The following is a 21273-nucleotide window of genomic DNA, read 5'->3' on the forward strand; positions in this document are numbered from 1 at the left end:
TATACGTACCAAAAATCACTCGCGAAAATTGAAATTTGTTCAAATTAGGGACCTTGCAATTGATTCGCATTTATGTATGTCAACGGGATTGGCAGTGACAAAACGTGTGGCCGTTAATTCACGTCGACGGGATGCCGCGGGTTAACATTAGTATATGCCACTTTCAAACTTTTTCTGTTGATTTTTATTCCCTCTTCTTTCCCTCTCTCCATCGGTACCACTTCCTCAATTTCTGAATCATTACTCTCCAATAGAACACTGTCTTCTCGTCCTCCGTTCTCTGTTCGTTTTTTGCTTTTGTGTGTGTGTGTGTGTGTGTGTGTGTGTGTGTGTGTGTGTGTGTGTGTATTTGTATGTTTGTGGTGTGATTTACTGCTATTTGCTGTCATTGGTATAATACTGATGAAAGAAGTCCTTGGCAGAGAGGCACCTCTCTAATAGGACATGTATAGCTAGTGTCCTTCCTCCTCTTGTGCAAATAGCACTGTAAACACTGCAGCCCCTTCCTGTCGGCAATTTTCTGAGAATGGTGATCCAGAATGCTGTCCAAGTGTGTCTGTTGTCGATGTCTTGATGGCATTTGGACGGCAGTGCTTCCCCATCTCCATGCCTCCGTACTTGTGTTAGAGGTGCAGCGGCAGGAATTGGCCGAGATACCCTTGACGGACCAGCTACTGCAGGAGATAGAGCAGTGGTTGCAGGTAGAGCGGAGGCTGCAGTTGATGGAGTGGTTGCTGCAGGTATTGTTGCTGCTCGTCGCGAGGGAGAGTCAGGTGTATGGTTGATATCAGCATCCAATGCTGCGGGAGGCAGTGGCCAAATCGGTAGAGAGTTGACCTGCAGTCCTAATGGACCCAGGTTTGAATCCCCACTGGGACAAGAAACAGTTTAAGGATTTGAATATTTTTAAAGCAGACTTTACTGATCTACTAGACGACCCGCCGACTTGTTGTAAAACTACCCCCACTAATACCAATATACCAGTCCTGTACAAGACAGCCCTTGCATGTACTCGGTATGGACGGTGGATATTAGCCCTGAAGTGGTGACATATGGAGGTGTATGGATGTAGGAGGACTACTGGGCCTTGGTAATGGGCCATGAAACCTATGCCTCGAGTTGTAGCCTATGTGCTCTTGGAATTCAAGGGGAGTCGTTGGCTTGGTGGAGTTCATTTTGTAGTAGGTGTAGGCATTGAAGAGGGCCTTGTGGGTGAAATGACATTTTCTTAGTCCACTTGACCGTTCACCTTTGGACGGAGTAGTGTTGAATCATCTGATTAAAATGATGACCCTGTCCATATGCTGGTTGTAACCGTCCATCATGACTGGCTTGTTGACAGTTTTGAGGATGTGGTGGAATTTTCCGTCAAGGCCCCTGACCTTCCCATGTACCTGCTCTGACACGGTGATGTTGGTGTGGAAAGTGGACACAGTACTTGCAGTACACTTGTATTTCCACAGCAGCACCATCACGTTGTCCTTGTGCCTAGCTTCCACTCCATCATCACAGAGGCGTGTAACACTGTTGATATTCTGCAGCTCCTTTGGTGCTCCCCTTGCAAGCCGTACTGTGCCACATACATACATCTTTCTGCAGAAGAGGTGTTTCCACAGTGCTTCAGAGTTGTAATAATTGCCCACATACAACTTGTAGCTTTTGCCCTTCAGAGGTTCAAGGAGGCTTCACACTCTACTTTCAAGGGATTTCTTCTCCCCTTTGTGTATGTCAAAGTTCCAAATGGGCCACTCTTTGCCTCAGTCAAGATGCAAAGCTTGATGGCATACATTTGGGGCTTCATAGGGTTATTTATGCAGAAGGAAAGGAACCCCTTCCGACCCAGAGATCCCTCATCCAGGCTCAGATGTTCAGAAGGGATGTAGATCTCCCTGAACTTCTGAAGGAGGTACTGCATTACTGTGCGAATCCTTATGAGCCGGTCTTTTTTGTCCTTGGGTATGACAAGACTGTTGAAGGCATGGAAGTGCTTCTGGATGGCCCTGAAACAATTTCCACTCACTGTCCGCTGAAATGTCGTATTCGTGTACCTCCGATGACCGCCAATAGTGTCTTATGGTCGGCAGGTCACATATCCCCATAAGGAAGTACAGCTCAAGGAACCTGGCCATCTCCTCTTCATTGCAGAGGTATCAAGCATCAGATGCAGTCCCCAGGAATTTTGTGAAGTGGTTTGTTTTGACCACCAGGTAGGTCAACAACTCCCTCTTAAAAAAAAGTTAAAAGTGTTGGAGTGGAGTTGCTGGTGCTCCAACTCTTAAACCTGGAGTTTCAGTGAATGGGGCTACATTGGGTGTAAAAGGCCTGGAACTCCAGGTACCACCCTGATGGTTCTCACTTGGGGAAATGCTTGTCTGTGTATGTTCACAGCCCACATGACCCCAAGCAAGATGGCTACCTCTCTGCTGCCCACCACTATCTCGCTAAGGCCCGAGCTGCCCACGTCTTTGTGGAGGAGAGGGAGATGGTAATGATGATTGTGTTGGTGATGGTTGTGCAGATTGTTGTGGTGCTGACGATGATGATGGCTGAGAGTCTCGAGGTATGAAGTCTGAAGGTGACAGTGATTTGGATGATTTGGTAGGAGAAGATGAAACTGATGTATCTTGGATGGGTGGTAAAATGCGGACATTTTGTAGTGTGATTAGATTATAGGGTGATCGTGAGGGTGACAAGCTCTGTGTATGTGGTGGGGGGGTGGAAGAGAGGTGGTGGTAAGAGGCTGCTGGAGGTAAGAGGCCTTGGGAAACATTCTCCCAGGTGGTGATAGTGGTGGTACTAGTGGTGTTAGTGGTGGTGGTACTGGTGGTGCCCGTAACTCTGAAAGGAGGTTTATCACAACACCTGGGAGCAGGATTACTTCTCACTCTCTCACTTTCTCCTCACCAAAGTTGCTGTTTATGTCACTGTCCCCAGATTCTTTGTCCGTGTCCTCCTCACTTTCAGTTTCGCAAAATAGATATTCCAGATATTCATCCTCAGATAACGTTTTCCCTCCCATCGTGGTTAGTTGCGTTGTGAAAGGGAACGGTCATGAGCAGTTATAGGTTTGAATTTGGATTTGAGAGGGGGGGGGGGGAAACACCTTCACAGACACATTGCGCTAAATAACACCCTATCACTAAAATACACATAAGGTATCGATGGATGGCATAATAGAAAATTGGGAATATAATGGCTGCTCGCTCACACACCCTGCTTGCCTGACTGCCGAGACGACACTGAGCCAGTAATAAACTGCTTGTCCTTGTGACAGGGTTGGCACTGTTGCCGTATGTTTGCCTCGGAAACAGGCACCCTAACCTACGACTTGCCAAAGTTTGATGCACTTTCAGGCACAGGCAAAGTTTTGACACTGATTTATAGTGAAAGTGCGTCATAGTATGTTATCGGTTACTCTTCAGCCTGACATCACCTTGACATGTTTTGCGTCATCGTGCACAAAAGGGTTAAGTATACAGTACAGTACAGTAGTTCATTTAATTTTGTTTGGTCCATTATCAATGTTTATGGTTGCTTGAACATCTAAATCTGTGTAGGATGATTATACTGTATACTGTATTATTGGAAGTTCTTAAAAATATTCTTTGCAAACTGTGTACAGCAAACTCACCCCTGACGCGAGGGTTTCATTCCAACCATGGCGCGTTGGGCACGAAACTGTGTAATTTTAGCTACTTATTTTGCTCCCTAGACTCCCAAAATGTGGTGTTTTGCATGTTATCTGCCATTGGTAATCAATATGAAGCACTTTAAGTGGTTAGAAGGTTTATTTAAAGTTATGACTTACAAATACAGTACTGCATAGCAAAACTTCAACACACAAATACATAAACACAAGGCAACATTCCGATGCCAATTGGTTTCGGGACAATTCGTCATCAAGTCAATTCGCCATCACAATAATAACAAGACAATTCACCATCATAGAAGACAGCTGTGGGTGATGCTAGAATATAATTCAAAGGCAAAATAAGTATATTTATAGAATGGCGGGGAATCGTTCAGGGTGCGAATTGTCCTGACGCGGAATCGTCCATGTTTTGACGGGGAATTGTCTGACGGCGAATTGACTTGACGGAGCATTGTCTCAGAACCCGCCAATCATGGGTAATCATATAAATCAGGTTAACTGGTTACAAGGCTTTATTTAATGCTTTAACTTTACAGTAATCCCTCCATTATCTGATGTAATAGAGCCAAAGGCATGTCCGGAAAGTGGTCCTGTCAGGAAAGTGGGCACCTGCCTGCTGGACTGGTACATAAGGACCCTAACCCAGCCTAACTTTGAAAGTCATCTAAATAACTCCATACCTGACATGCATAGCACCTATTTAAACCTATTTAAGACCCTATTCACACCTGTAATGGACATAAAGCATGAAATGAAAAGGAACCAAAGATTGAGGAATTAGAAGTGACTGTACCTCAGCCAGGGTACTTACAGCACTTCTGTGGCTGGCTTCTTAAGGCTTTGGCAACAGTGAAAATGCTCTTGAAGCACGTACAGCAATCCAGTGTTGTGCTGGACTTACAGTAATTCTTTGCACTGTGAGTTATAATTGTTTAACACTGCCCATTGTTAATTGCACCATGCCAGTTTCAACTGCCAGTTTGCACTCCACAGTTAATCCTTTGCACTCACAATTCTAATTTCTTAACACTGCACAACACTGTAAATTCCCGTGTGGTCTACTGGTGAGGTATTGCTGTTTATTCACAAAAAAACGAGCACATGTAGCATCCACTGTGACAAGCATCCACTCGTGGTCAAAGTTAAGCAGTAACTGTTGGAGTGTTGGTGATGGGGAAACAGAGTTGCCAGATCACAATGGCCACATTACCAAACTTCTCAATTTTCATTACCAAATTTAACTTTTCATTACCAAATTCATAAAGCTAGCGTTTATTCTTCACAAATTATATATATAAGTGGAAATACATGTAATCACTCTCCTTATAATTAACAGCATGTTGATTATTTTCATGCTATGTAGGCTAGCAGATTAATCAGAGAGAGCAGACAATCCACCATCTCCATCCTGTGTATCCTCATACATGTGAAAAAAACATTTGGTAATGCATTATTCTGATTCATTACCAAATGAGTTTTTCATTACCAAATTGGCCCACGTTTGGTAATGAAAAATACCAAACTGCAACCCAGACAGGGGAGGGGGGAGGAAGGAAGGGGTGAAGGGGCCATGGTGTAAACAGTTGTTCGGTGCTGCGCGGCAATTTCAAATTACGGGAGGGGGAATTTTTTTTCTCTCCCCCCCCCTCTCTGGGGGGGGGATTGTTTTCTTTTTTTTGGCCATTTTTGGGATCTGAAGGTCCAGGTCCACAATGTCTGGTAAGTGGGATGTCTGGAAAGTGGGCGTCCAGATTGTATACGGATTACTGTATTTAAGTGCTTTACCTTACATACCAGAACAGTAAATATTTAACTTACAAATATGGTACTGTGGAAAATCAGTGCAGCAAATCTTTAACCCTTTAACCGTGGGCGTATTTTGCTTTTTCTTGCAGCTCCCACGGGCATATTCGCACTCCGACAGACTCTAAAAATAATTGCCAAAAATCAGTTATTAGTCCTAGAATATTAAAATCACGTATGCTTATGGCACATACCTTCAGCTTTCTCCTGGGGTGTTTGTTGAGCCTTCGTCAAGTACCATAGGCCTTGTGGAGACCTCTGAAGTTGGGTAACAAAGTCTCCACTTTACACTTCCCAACAACCCGTAATATGATTACCACAGACTGATATTATCACTAGAAACACTATTCTATGATTCTCAAATAGTTTGGAATCCATACTCCAAAAAAAAAAAAACACTGTGAAAGCAATGAAAATTACGAGAGCGTATGACCTTCCCACTTGCGCTAGTTCCCTGCTGGTGTTCTGTCATTTATTATTCATAAAAACACTCACAGTTTATATTTCTATTACTATATTACACTTATATATATCTACAGTCTTTATCCATAAGTTTCCTTCAGTAATAGTAATTTATTGTCACTGTAGGCATTCAATTTCTTTCAATAAAATACGTAGCATTCACTTTCTCGTCCTGTATACTAGAATTGAGAGTGAATGTCACTTTCACCTTCACTCTCATAACTCATAGTATTCATACATGCTAGAGTGAAACTTTCACTTTCATTACTTCTAGTATATATACTCGTATTCTTATAATACTACTCATTTACATTTCTGTTACATATTCTATTTTATTTACATTATTTACATTTCTATTTTATTTACACTGTGTTATGCACTGTCACTTGAAGTAACTTATAAAACTATTTTCCACTGTTCACTTATATTTACATTCATTGCTTTCACTTGCTGTTTACACATTATTTACAATTCCACTTGCACTGTTTTACTCAATAGAAAGATCGTAGTCACTCTTTATCAATTGTCAGCCCTTTACCTCTTTCCACACGAGGTTTAGTAGGGGGTAAAGGTCACAGGGCCCTTTGCATGGGGCTAAAAAGCGGCGGAAGTTAGCTGGAGCGAATCCGACGTACTTTCACCTTGAAAAACGACAGTGAACTGATAGTGGTGGCCTCCTGCCGCCTGGCTTGGGTGAGGGCAATACTACCAACTTCAGCCTTGTGAGACCTGCTAATATATAGCAATGAAATGATTGGCAGGAAACCAAGACAGTACATAATAAATTAGGTAGTTCCAGGTGAATGTAAATATCACTTAGGCTTCTCCCTTCCCTCCTTATATGTATATTTATTACGAAAATAGATTATACGGCATATTTCAAGGGGAAATAAACAGCGAAAATTAGCGAACGAGTGCACGTGAGGTGTTGTCAGGTGTTAATTAGCCAATTCCAGGTGTATGGCACTATCACTTGCCTTATTTCTTTTTTGTATACAGTATATTATTTGGTATAAGAATAGGGCATAGGGTTTATTTCAATGGATGAAATGAGTGGAAAATTCCGGGGAAGATTTACTTAGTGTAGAATACAGTGGATGTTGGGCTGGTCCTAATGAATGAGGGTGAGATTTGGAAGCTTCCGGTGTTGCTGTTTGCTGATGATACAGTATTGTTGAGTGAAGATGAATGGGAGTTGCAAGGTTTGGTGAATGAATTTGGGACAGTGTGTAGGAGGAGGAAGCTGAAAGTTAATATAAACAAAAGTAAAGTTATGGTGTTTGAGAGGAATGAAGTCACAGAGTGTGCAGTGAGATTGGATGGTGAGGATATGGAGAATGTGAGTGCATTCAAGTACTTGGGTAGTGTGATGAGTAAGGATGGAACTTTGGGGGATGAAGTACGTGAAAGGGTACAGCAGGGAAGGAAGGTTGTTGGTACACTGAAAGCAGTGATGAGAAATAGGGAGGTGAGTATGGAAGTTAAGAAGTCACTGCATGATGGCATTGTGATCCCTACCCTGACGTATGGAAGCGAGGCGTGGACCTTGCAAGAGGGGAATAAGTCAAGAGTGAGAGCAGTGGAAATGAGTTACTTGAGAGGAGCATGTGGAGTGACGTGGAGGGACAGGTTGACGAATGAAGAAGTGAAGGAACGTTGTGGGGTAGATGTGGATGTGGTTGAGAAGATTAGGAGAAATACACTGAGGTGGTTTGGACATGTGGAGAGAATGGAGAATGAAAGACTGACTAAGAGGGTGTATGTAGGTGAGGTGGAGGGAGGGAGAGGGAGGGGTAGACCGAGGATGAGGTGGAGGGATGGAGTTGAGAGATGTATGAGGGAGGGGGGGGTGAGCTGGGGGGAGGGTAGTCAAATGGTGGGTGACAGAGTGACTTGGAGGCGTTTTGTCTGCGGCCACCCTTTGCGGGATTAGGGCGTCGGGCTATAGATAGATAGATAGATAGAATACAGTGTAGTGGCCTGCAATAATTAGGTAGTTCCAGGTGAATGTAAATATCACTTAGGCTTCTCCATTCCTTTCTTATATATATTTTTATTACGAAAACAGATTATACGGCATATTTCAAGGGGAAAAAAACAGCAAAAATTGGCGAACGAGTGCACGTGAGGTGTTGTGATAATAAGCCAATTCTAGGTGTATGGCACTCTCACTTACCTTATTTCTTTCTTGTATATATTATTTGGTATAAGAATAAGGCATAGGGCTTATTTCAGTGGATGAAATCAGTGAAAAATTCTAGGGAAGATTTACTTAGCGTAGCACGGCCGGGCAGGCGAGAGGATAGGGTGATGGAGGGGAGGTAGGGAGGGGAGTCAAGAACGGGGAGAAATGGCTAAATTGTCAACAATGGATGGGAGTACAGATGAAATTAGGAGTGCTGACTAGTGTTGGACATTGGCAGTACTGATAGATGATACAAGCCACCACTTGAAAGCCCAGGCGAATTCAAAATAACACAGAATCACAAAAGTGACACCCCATGGTATGATCCCTTGCTCCCAAGCGTCACGAAAGTGATGCCCCGTGGTTAAGGGGTTAACAAACAAATAAAAAAGGCAATATTCCGATGCCTATCAGGTAAACTGGTTATAAGACTTTATTTCTTGCTGTAATGTTATTTGACAGTACTTGAACTTGTACATTAACTTACCAGAACATTGATGTAAATATGTAACATACAAATACAGTACTGTGGAAAAGCAGTACAGTGAATCACATGATCACGTGATCATAACAAACTGCGTGCTCTGTGCTGAGGTTCGAGGATTTGGCCTTTCAAAGGCCTCGCGCGTAAATTTATAGTTTTTGTAATGGTTCTTTAATCTTACATTTTCTTATACGTATCCCAGCTCTTTCTGCGAATAATTGCGAGCTCGTTCGGCAAGAATGTGTAAGGGGCGAACTTACTATACAGTCATCCCTTAACATCCATGTTTTTAACATGCACGGTTTTAATTATCCGCGGATGGATATAACATAAATGGTTTTAACTATCTGCAGGTGGATACAGTACCAGGACTGGATTCATAAAAGCATTTTATCTCGTTGAACTCTGCTGACACTGTTCACTGCATATGGAACATTATCCCAGGCACAGTTCATGGCTGTTTTGGTGATGGCATTATCCAGTGAATCAAATATAACACTCTTCCTTTTGGCCACTTCATATATTAATGCCATTAATTCATCAGTTGCAAGGTTTGGTGAATGAATTTGGGACAGTGTGTAGGAGGAGGAAGCTGAAAGTTAATGTAAACTAAAGTAAAGTTATGGTGTTTGAGAGGAATGAAGTCACAGAGTGTGCAGTGAGGTTGGATGGTGAGGATATGGAGAATGTGAGTGCATTCAAGTACTTGGGTAGTGTGATGAGTAAGGATGGAACTTTGGGGGATGAAGTACGTGAAAGGGTACAGCAGGGAAGGAAGGTTGTTGGCACACTGAAAGCAGTGATGAGAAATAGGGAGGTGAGTATGGAAGTTAAGAAGTCACTGCATGATGGTATTGTGATCCCTACCCTGACGTATGGAAGCGAGGCGTGGACCTTGCAAGAGGGGAACAAGTCAAGAGTGAGAGCAGTGGAAATGAGTTACTTGAGAGGAGCATGTGGAGTGACATGGAGGGACAGGTTGACGAATGAAGAAGTGAAGGAACGTTGTGGGGTAGATGTGGATGTGGTTGAAAAGATTAGGAGAAATACACTGAGGTGGTTTGGACATGTGGAGAGGATGGAGAATGAAAGACTGACTAAGAGGGTGTATGTAGGTGAGGTGGAGGGAGGGAGAGGGAGGGGTAGACCGAGGATGAGGTGGAGGGATGGAGTTGAGAGGTATATGAGGGAGGGGGGGGTGAGTTGGGGGGAGGGTAGTCAAATGGTGGGTGACAGAGTGACTTGGAGGCGTTTTGTCTGCGGCCACCCTTTGCGGGATTAGGGCGTCGGGCTATAGATAGATAGATAGATAGATAGAATTCATCAGGGGAAAAATTAGGACAGGCTGAGCGTATTTATTTTCTTCCATGTACCCTCAATGAGCTGGTCTAAACTGGTTTGCTGCCCTCCCCCCTCCCCTCTCTCGTACCCCTCGATGAGCTGGTCTAAACCGGTTTCCTGTCCTTCCCCCCCCCTCCCTCTCTCACATAAATAATGTGAAGCAATATGCATCCAAATTGCACTGAAATCATACGAGAGTGGCTGAAAGTGTTATTTTATGTTGTGAATTACTGCGATAAAATACAAGTGATTTAGTGATATTTTTACGATAATCAGAGAAGTCATGATGCTAAACGCATTTGCTGGTGAACATTTTTGCAGTTGCAGACTGTGCAGAAATGCTATGAAATGACTCATGACATTATATCAACAAGCTTTATAAAAGTAAGTGGTAATAAAAGTCATTCATGAAGTTTGATAAAGTTTGTAATGATTTTCTCACATCATTACTATTCTGCTTAAGTCTAACATAAACACTGGAATATCATAACAAAATCATAGGAGACTGGCTAGAAGTGTTTTTATTATTATTGCAGTCACTGTAATGAGGTATTGTGGATGTAACCCTATTTTGTATGGAAAAACAGTTCTTGGCTCTCTCTCTCTTTCTCTCTCTCTCTCTCTTTTTTTTTTTTTTCTTTTTTTAATGCAAGGAAGAAGGAATCAAAGGCCATGAGCCCACAGTAAGAGTTCCCCCCAAGAGAAAAACAAAATACAAGAGAGAGTCAAATTCAAGATCTGATCATTTTGAGATGCCTGGACACACTGCGTTTGAAATACTGGAGGTCATAGGAAGCAGGAAATACTGACAGAGGGAGACAGTTCCAGAGTTGACCTGTTGCATAAATGAAGGACTGGGAGTAACGGTTAGCTCTTGCATTAGAGAGTTGGACAGAAAAGGGATGAGAGTTTACTACCAGACGGGTGCAACACGCCCATCGTAGAGGTGGAGGAATGCAAGCAGACAGTTCAGAGGAGCAGTGACCATTGAAGTAGCAATAGAAAAGAGATAAAGATGCAACAGTGCGACAAAGAGAGAGGTTGAAGGGAGTCAGTAAGAGGAGGAGAGTTAATGGGACGAAAAGCCTTTGACTCCACCCTATTGAGAAGAGTTGTATCTGGGGAGCCTCCCCACACATGAGAGTTGTACTCCACATGGGCAGATAAAACCCCTGTATAGAGTCAACAATTGTGCAGGGATAAAGAAGGAATGGAGTCGGCTTAGTACACTTAATCTCTTGGAAGCAGATTTTACAAGAGATGTAATATGATCTTTCCAACATAAGTCCCGAGTAAATGAAACCCCAAGTATGTTCAGGGATGATGCAGGATTTAGCTGAATATTATTAAACATTAGTGGGTATACCTGTGGAAGATTTTGTTAGGTTGATAGGTGTAAAATCTGAGTCTTTAATGCATTAAAAACAATGAGATTATTTTTACCCCAGTCAGAGATACGAGCCAAGTCAGACATTAAGTGTGTCATAGCCTCATCCCTTGTTTGTTGAAGTAACTGCTGAGATGGATGTTGCGGGAACTGAATGGAAAGGTGAAGGGTGGAGTCATCAACGTATGAGTGGATAGGGTTAGATGTTCAACTTAGAAGGTCATTGATGAATAAAAGGAAGAGAGCTGGTGATAGGACAGAGCCCTGAGGAACACTGGTATTGATAGATCTAGGAGAAGAACGATGGCCAACTACAACAGTGGCTATAGAACGACCAGAAAGGAAGCTAGAGATGAAGGCACAGATAGAAGGATAGAAACCGTAAGAGGGTAGTTTGGAAATTAAGGATTTATGCCAGACTCGATCGAAAGCCTTTGAGATGTCAAGTGCAGTGGCAAAGCTTTCGCCAAAGTCCCGAAAGGAGGATGACCAGGAGTCTGAAAGGTAGGTGAGAAGATCGCCAGTGGAGTGTTCCTGACAGAACCCATACTGACGATCAGAAAGAAGGTTGTGATAGGAAAGATGCTTTAAAATTTTTCTATTAAGAATTGACTTGAAAGCTTTTGAGACACAGGATGTTAAAGTAATTGGACGATAGTTAGAGGGTTGGGAATGGTCACCCTTCTTTGGGACTGGCTGAATGAGAGCAAACTTCCAACAAGAAGGAAAGGTACAAGTTGATAGACAAAAGCGAAAGAGTTTGCCTAGGCAGGGTGTAAGCACAGTTCTTGAGAACAACAGGAGGGACTCCATCAGGCCCATATTCCTTATTAGTATTGAAGCCTGTGGTGACAGATAATACATCAGCTGAAGAAATTTTAATGTCAGCCATGAGGAAGTCAGAGGGGAGAAGTGATGGAGGAACAGCACTGGAATCGTCTAAGGTGGAATTGGAGGAGAAAGTGTGAGCGAAGAGATCTGCTTTATCAGTCGAAGAAATAGCTACAGAGCCATCAGAGTAGAAAAGAGGAGGGAAGGATGATGAGGTAAAGTTGTTAGAAAGGTTTTTGGCAAGGTGCCAGAAGGAGCAGGAAGAATTTGAGTTGGAGAATTGAGAGCATTTAGTATGGATGAAATTATTTTTAGCAGAGCGAAGAACAGACTTAGCACAATTCCGGGCAGTAACGTACAAAAGATGTGATTCAGGGGTGGGATGGCTCCGGTACCTTTTATAGGCCCTCTCCTTGTTGCGGACAGCATTAGAACAAGCGTGATTAAGCCAAAGCTTTCTTGCATTAGTCAGGGGCTATAAGAAAGGAATGTATGCTTCCATGCCTGAGAGAAGAACATCCGTAATACACAAGAACCACTCAGATTTCTCCCGGCCATGGAAGCAATAATCATTCCAGGGAAAATCAAAGAAGTACTGCCTGAGGGCCTCCCAATTTGCAGCTCCAAAGTGCCACAGACGACGTTTCTTTGGAGGATCCACAGGCCTTACCGGAGCGATAGGACTTGTTAAGGTGATAAGGTTGTGATTGGAGGAGCCCAACTGAGAGATAAGATTAACAGTGTAAGCAGAAGGATTAGTTGTAAGGAAGAGGTCGAGTATGTTAAAGCTCTCTCCAAGGCGGTCAGGCATACGGGTAGGGTGCTGTACAAGCTGCTGTAGGTCATTAAGGATAGAAAAGATGTAGGTTTTTTCACCAGGTCGATCAGTGAAAGGAGAGGAGAGCCAATGGTGGTGGTAAAGATTGATATCTCCTAGAATGGAGATTTCAGAGAAAGGAAAAATGGATAGAATGTGTTCCATTGTAGAAGTAATATAGTCGAAGAATTTTTTATAGTAGAATTAGGAGATAAGTAAACAGCGCAGATATATATAGTCAGAGAATGACAGGAAAGCCGAAGCCAGAGTGTAGAGAATTCAGAAGATTCGTGTTCAGGAACATGTGAGCAAGATAAGTCGTTACATATATATACACAACAGCCATCTTTGGCTTTGAAATGAGTATAGAGAAAGTAGGAGGAAACAGAAAAGGGTCTGCTGTCAGTTGCCTCAGACAGCTGAGTCTCAGTTAGAAAAAGGTGAGGTTTAGAAAAGGAGAGGTGGTGCTCAACAGAGTGAAAGTTAGAGGTAAGGCCGTGAATGTTGCAGAAATGAAGAAGAGAGTGAGACAGTGGTTCCAGGCAGCTCGAGTCGTCACCTGGAGAGGGGCGGAAGGTGGGGGCATTTATGGTCCCCTCCTTGGGGGGGGGGGGGACCATAAACACAGTGTGGTGTGTACTGTGCATGTAGTTTGGTGTTGATAGTTAGAGAAACTTGTATTGGAGAGCATGCTGGCCTACTCTCTGTGTTACTGAGACACTGAGAAAGCTCAGCAAAGGGGGATGGTCGGGACCTAGTCCCGAGGGCTGATGAAACGGGAGCTCCAGCTCTCCTTGTCATCAGCTTTCCATCCACCTTGTGAGTACTGCCCTGCTCGACTGGTGCTACAGTCTACGCCTCCAGCATTATCCAGTGAATCAAATGTAACACTCTTCTTTTTGGCCACTTCATATATTAATGCCATTATTTCATCGGGGGAAAAGTTAGGGTTTACCCTCGATGAGCTGGTCTAAACTGGTTTGCTGCCCTCTCTCTCTCTCTCTCTCTCTCTCTCTCTCTCTCTCTCTCTCTCTCTCTCTCTCTCTCTCTCTCTCTCTCTCTCTCTTGTACCCCTCGATGAGCTGGTCTAAACCGGTTTCCTGTCCTTCCCCCCCCTCCCTCTCTCGCATAAATAATGTGAAGCAATATGCATCCAAATTGCACTGAAATCATACGAGAGTGGCTGAAAGTGTTATTTTATATTGTGAATTACTGTGATAAAATGCAAGTGATTTAGTGATATTTTTACGATAATCAGAGAAGTCATGATGCTAAATGCATTTGTTAGCAAACATTTTTGCAGTTGCAAACTGTGCAGCAATGCTATGATATGACTCATGACATTATATCAACAAGCTTTATAAAAGTAAGTGGTTATTAAGTCATTCATGAAGTTTGATAAAGTTTCTAATGATTTTCCCCACATCGTTACTGTTCTGCTAAAGTCTAATGTAAACACTGGAATATCGTAACAAAATCATAGGAGACTGGCTAAAAGTGTTTTAGTTGAGAGATTGATGTTTGTTTGACAGAAATTTTAGCTCTCAAGATTAACGATGAGTGGGTTAACCCTTTAAGTCCGGGTTGGGTCTTAAGACGGGTTCTCTTGATGGATACCGGGTCGGGACTTATGAGTAACAGAGCCTCAGGCGACGGGTAACATCGTTTGATACTCCCCACCTTCCATGTTGCACTCAGAGTGGTCTGGGCTCTGACGTCATATGTAAACAAACCTGCTGGTACAAATGTACTGGGTTTTGGGGTGGTTTTTTTTTTTTTTTTTTTTTTTTTTTTTTTTTTTAATGCTCAAATAATTATCTAAAATTGACTCATAAATCATAACATAATTTTCTACAAACAAACTTATGCCTAAAATGCTTCAAAAATATGCTATAATAACGGTAAATGTGGCCGATTGATTTTTTTTCACGTCTGCACACACGCAGGGTTAAGGCAACACGATTGTGTTTATCATGGAGTTAGAGGGAAATCTTCATTTTTCGCCCTCAACACAGGCTTCAGATGATATGGCAGAACTGAATAGCAACTTGGAGAACTCTGCAGTGACTAGTAGACTCGGTGAAGAGAGGGAAGTGCATGACATCACCGATTTTGAAGGATTTTCAGCCAGTGATACACAAACTCCATCAACCTTTGGGGTATCAGTGAGTAGTATTGGCGTGAAACGTAAGTTATCGCCAGGTTTGGAGTACGATAGTGATGACCAGGAGAGTGGTAGTGACAGTGAGGGGATGGCAGACAGTGACAGTGATGGATTTATTCCCGTGAGTAACGAGAGTGATGATGATTCAGACCTAAGCGATGATGAAGATGCTGATGATGACCCCAGGGTGTGTGACCCTCCCCATAGGCCTGGTGGTATTGGTAGTGCTGGTGGATCTGGGTTTATCTGGGCAAATGGTGATAGATTCATACCAAATTGCTATAAATTTGATGCAACTCACAGTGGAGTGACAAGGGCTGCTGGTGTAGACAAAAACAGTTCTGAAATGGAGTATTTTCTCCTGTTTTTTGATGGTGAAATTCTTGATTATTTGTTTTGAAAATAATTGTACACAGAACCGAGAAATAAGTTTTTCTAATAAGAAAAGAATGTTCTGTTCAAACTATAAGTGAAAACAACAGATGGAAAAAAAGTTGTTTACGTTCTGTGGCTTCCTCATGGATTATCCATATTGAATTCATCGGCTGTACCTTCAGTAATGGGTAGGTAAAATATATTTATTTTATTATTTTTATTGATATTTCATCATTATCCATCATTCCAAACACATAAATCATAATTTTTTTTTTTTTCATCATTCATTGCCAGACGCCTTGTATCCCAAACGGGGTGGCCAAGGGCTTAGAGTCAATAGTTTTACAGGGAGGGGCACTAATCCTCCACCAACCCCACTTGACACGTAGGGAGAACGTTATGCCAGCAGCATCTGGTGTTCCCAGGCGGTCACCCATCCAAGTACTAACCACACCCAACGTTGCTTAACTTCGCTGATCAGACGGGAAGCGGTGTACTCAACGTGGTATGGCCGTTGCCTCCCAGGGCATATCTGCGGATTCCGAATTGCCTCACAGAGGGGTTAAACACGAGTTGAAGTCACACAATTTTTTTTTCCCATTTCTCTGTAGTGAGCACAGTCAGTACGTTGTCATCACAGTCGCTGCAGCCAAATGGGTAAGGGGGGTCAAGGGGTGTTTTTAAGGGGGGCAGCAGACACCCGTGGATTCTTAACATACGCTGGTGTCTCTGTTACCTAACCCCTGTGGATAATAAGAGAGCATTGTATTTGATATAATCACTTCTTGTTGCCTGTGAATGGGAAAAAGAGGTGGTATGATGGTGATGAAGTTGGTGCACAGTATTAACTCATCCATTATTCTATGTGAAAAATTGTCCAAATTCTTGGTTATTTTACCTTAACCCCATCACCTTGATGATGTCTTTTTTCATTTTAATCAAGCTATAACCAAATAACTGTACTTTTTGCAACTTACAAGAGCCCTTTAGGAGAAGGTAAGTTAACGAAGGCTTTATCAGACCCCTCCAGTATGAGAAATATTCGCTCAGCTGAGTACAAACATCTGGTGGTAACAAGAAGAAAAAATATGGCAGTGGACTGTTCTTCAGATAATCATGGAAGCTGGTCTGATGACTTGCTGGAGGGTCTCATACAGTAGTTGCTTTATGGGGATATGTTGGTTGATACCTGGTATTTGAACAATATCTGATTAGGATATTATTTTAGTCTGATAAACATTTGGAGAATAAGGATTTTTAAAGTCATAGTTCAAAGCTGCCCCGGACCTTTAAAGTGAACCAGTTTTGCCAGAAGTGGTCTGTATATTGCCTTTGTACCAAAATTATATATTATGGAATAGGTTCTACTTATATTATTATAACATTTACAAGAGGGGTGTTTTGGAGGAAAGTTTCTGTACTTTCTCCACTTTTTTAGTTGGTGGAAAAATTTGTCAGTTTGCAGGCTATATAGTTGCTGTTGACCTGTGGCAGAATAAGACAAAACTAATGCTCAACATCCTTTTCCATAACTTGTCTTTGTGATTGGTGCTATGATCTAGTGTATCTTGTGACTACTTAGAGTTCAAAACTGAGAAATGACAATTTTAGTCCAAGTTAAAGTGGACAAAGTACAGTTATTGTGAAATTTCCTTCTGTTCTTTCCCCCCTCCCCTTTCTGTGTGAAATGTTGCTAAGAGTAATCATCCCACAGTTCAAGGAGGTAAACAGAGCACATGGTATCCTGAGCGACCCAACCAAGCGCAATATATATGACAACTATGGCTCCCTTGGTCTGTACATTGCTGAGCAGTTTGGGGAAGAAAATGTTAACACTTACTTCCTAGTCAACTCAAGCTGGTGCAAGGTAAGTCTGATTACTAACTGTAGAATATAGTAAGTCCTCATTATATATATATCAGAGGTATGCTCCAAAATATCACAATATTTTTCAGACAACTAGTAGTAGATTATCAGAGACCTGCCATGAATGTTCTCTTACAGGTGAAATGACAGCAAATTATTTTAAAATGTGACAGTAGAATAGTGTTATAAGAAATCAAATATTTCTAAACATTTGATTTTGGTCTGTTTTGGGCAGCAGCCAACCACAACTTTTATTTGGCCCTTTTAATGGACCTGCCATCAATGTTCTCTTACAGATGAAATAACAGCAGCTGATTTTAAATGTGTCTGTAGGATGTTTTTATAAGAAAACTAATATTTCAGTTGTGAACATTGGACATTGGTCTGCATTGGGAAGCAACCAATCACAGCTATTTGGCCCTTTTTATTGTGAGCATATTAAGTTCTTGGACTTTCATTTTTATGAAATAAATAGTTTGCTGCTAATGATCAATATGAAAAGGATAATGTAACGTATAGTAGGAGAATGTGTTGTGTAAAGATCCAGTATCTCCTTCCCATCATAGACAGTCATTCCTTCCACCACATGCTAGTACTATATTTGTAAGTAGTAGTTACTGGTTTATCATAGTCTTTATGATATTAAATGTATTAGAATGAAAAATCCTTATCTTCAGAGCCAACACTTACGTGTAAACACACTTCTGTACTGAGGTATCGCCACCTTTTGTGGCAGCTCAACCGCATGGGCAAACTAGACACCCACTCAGGGCCCCTTTTTCAGTAATGGCCCCCAGAATTGTGATATTTCCATCCAGTGAGCTAATTCCTATATTTTTACAAATATAAATTATACACCTCATCAGCCCCAGTTGTTTTCCCATTTTTCAGCCGCTTCACAGCGTTCTTCACCTGTGCAAATGTCACGTTTCCTGGCACTGCATTTCTTCTCTGCACACCCCCCAAACCCAACATGGTTACTCCGCTCTGCTCACTTTATTCCCATTCATCAGTCTTTTATAATATTCTTTGTTTGGTCCCTACTTCATCCTCATGGGTTAATAAGCTACCACTTACATCCTTCACACTTTCACATCTCTTTCCGCTGTCACTTCTACATTCCACACCTCTTTCCAGAATAACTTCCTATTTTCGGAGTGATTTGCTGTCATTTTTCTTCCTAGATCATCATTTACCACCTCCTTTTTCCTCTTTACTAGTCTCTTTACATGCTTCTTACTCTCAATAGATTCAGTTCTTATTTCAATTGAACCCCTGTTCAGCAACCACTTTAGCCACGTCTTCCTCTTTTCATCCACTGCTTTCTTAACCTCTTTATCCCACCATGCTGTACCTTTCTTCTTTGTTGTTCCTTTTGCCACACCACACACTGCTATAGCATTCCTAACTAAGCAGTCCCTATATGCATGCCACAGGCTGTCTAGATCCATTTCATTCCAATTCCCTGATTGTAACTCTTCCCCTACTTTGGTCATGTATTCATCTGCCATTTCTTTGATCCTCAGCTTCTCGAGTCCAGTCTTTCTCCCTGACTGCTCCTTTCTCTCCTGGTCCACCTCACTGCTCTCAGCTTGATCTTGAATACCACAATCATGTTATCTGACAGACCTCCACATCGTCCTCTCACGGCCCTCATATCAGTACTGATTCCCAGCATCGACCTCTCTGCAAGCACATAATCAGTCAGGCTCCTTTCAACATGATCCCCATTCCCTTCAGTCACTTCCCATTATCATTTTCTCCTGGTACTCCATTACAACCCATTATGTCATCCTCAGGACTATACCTCATACCAATTAATCTGGCCAGGCATGTATGGCAACACTGTTCCTGCCGAGATTCTGATTGGCTGGAGATGTTTGTTCGATTTCGTTGTTGCTTAAACCGATACTCTCTTTATTATCAGATGTGATACTGAGTTTGTTGACAATACAATCATCAAAAGCAATAAGAAATCCGTTATATACTTAACAACAATGAATTTTTTGTAGGAAGATAAAGATATTGATTCAACAAAGTATTATAACAGTCTAAGTCAAGGTCAGCATTCAGACAATTCCTTTAAATCTCTGACACTCCGTAATATAACAAAATTATGGAAACCTGCTTAATCTAAGCGTTGGTATAACACATTTAAATTTTAAGATCAGTCCGTACTGTGATAATAGAGGATATATAATGAAAGAGTTTTCCTTTAGCTTACTTTGATTTTTCACGATTTTTTCAAACCTCCCTCCCCGCAGAACTCGTCTTTTCATTAGAATTTTTAATAACAGTAATCACTCCAATATCCGACGTAATAGAGCCATAGGTAGGTCCGGATATTGGGCCCCAGCTTATGGACTTGTACTTATGGACCCTAACTCAGAGAAACACCTATACAACTCCCTCTGGACATGCATAGCACCTATTTAAGACCCAAATCACACCAATAAGGCACATAAATGACTGAAATAAATGCAAAAGAAACATAAAATGAGGGTTTAGAAGTAGGTTCATACAATAATAAACATTCTGGTGACTGGCTCCTGGACTGGTACTTATGAACCCTAACCTAGCCTAACTCAGAAAAACACCTTCCTACTGCACATGCATAGCTACTAACACCCTATTCACACCAATAAAGGACATTAAAGAGTGAAATGAGGTAAGTATAGCATGGAAAAAAGTACGGTATGAAACATTCTTATGTCCGGATAGTGGGGATGTTCGGGTATTGGGCGTCCGGATATTAGAGTGATTACTGTATTCAGAGTTGTGGCACGATTTAAGGTGCAGACTGATCTTAAAATTTAAATATGTGTTATACCACCGCTTAGATTAAGCAGGTTTCCTTAATTTTCTGTTATATTACTGAATGTCGGAGATTTAAAGGAATTGTTTGAATGCGACCTTGACTTGGACTGTTATAATACTTTGTTGACTCAATATCTTTATCTTCCTACGAAAAATTCATTGTTGATAAGTATATAAAGGATTTCTTGTTGCTTTGGACAATTGTATTGTCGACAAACTCAGTATCACATCTGATAATAAAAAGAGTATCAGTTTTAGCAACAACGAAATCAAACAAACACCTCCAGCCAATCAGAATCTCGGCAGGAACAGAGTTGCCATACATGCCTGGCCAGATTAATTGGTATGAGGTATAGTACTTACTCTTCCATTCATATCGCCCATTACGATCACTTTATAGCTCCTATTTAAACTTTGCTGCATGTAAAACATTTACCCATTATTTCAAGGATAATTATGAATGATAAATTACTGAATAATTTAGGTTTTCTTGGGATACCTGTATGTATGCACGACATGAATAGAGTAGAATAATAAACAGTTTAAGGTAGGTAAATGTACTGTAAACGGTTTTTATTGTGGCAGTGAAGCATATGTAAGATTATGTGGACATCATATCGTTGTTGGAATGAGACAAAAGTGTGTAACGCATCCATGGCTAGTCAATAAATGTAGCATATGGATTGGGTTAAGAGAGAAGTGAAAACTTGAGCTATGGAGAATGGGGTGGAGATAGTGATAAGTGGGGAAAGTTGGAGTATATAAAATCTGATTTCACTGCCAAAGGTGAACAAGAACTTGACAAACCAGTGCATGGTTTTATGCCTCTGCATGAGTTTGGTATTTTGTAAGTTTATGTAGATAGACTACAGAAATGGTTGTCATCATCATCATCCAGACCTCCTTTCCCACCTTAGGGCAGGGTGAGGAGTAGCAATGTCCAGACAGCCCAGATTTGCCCAATCCAATGGGCCATGCTTCCATTCGCTCACCATTCACGCCCCCGGAATCCTGGCTCTATCTGATATGCCAAAAACATTCACCATGTTCTGTAGCTTCACATAAATGTGTCTGATAATCAATCTGGAT

At 41.8% G+C, this 21273-nt stretch overlaps 1 protein-coding gene and 1 non-coding gene across 2 annotated transcripts in view; one reads left to right on the plus strand and one right to left on the minus strand.

Moving 5' to 3' along the window:
- LOC145417510 (dnaJ homolog subfamily C member 5-like) overlaps window positions 1–21273 on the plus strand; it is a 259223-nt gene that overhangs the window by 104849 nt on the left and 133101 nt on the right. The window contains exon 3 of the mRNA XM_080286219.1: window positions 17216–17368. Within this exon, the coding sequence (XP_080142345.1) occupies window positions 17216–17368 (153 nt within the window). The remainder of the gene's footprint in view (window positions 1–17215; window positions 17369–21273) is intronic.
- LOC145417705 (5S ribosomal RNA) lies at window positions 15902–16020 on the minus strand. Its single transcript, XR_013900567.1, has one exon. It is a non-coding gene; the product is annotated as a 5S ribosomal RNA (ribosomal RNA).

Source organism: Coenobita brevimanus, chromosome 110, assembly GCF_032717465.1.
Source record: "Coenobita brevimanus isolate Jiangsu-jjx chromosome 110, ASM3271746v2, whole genome shotgun sequence".
Lineage (NCBI taxonomy): Eukaryota > Metazoa > Arthropoda > Malacostraca > Decapoda > Coenobitidae > Coenobita > Coenobita brevimanus.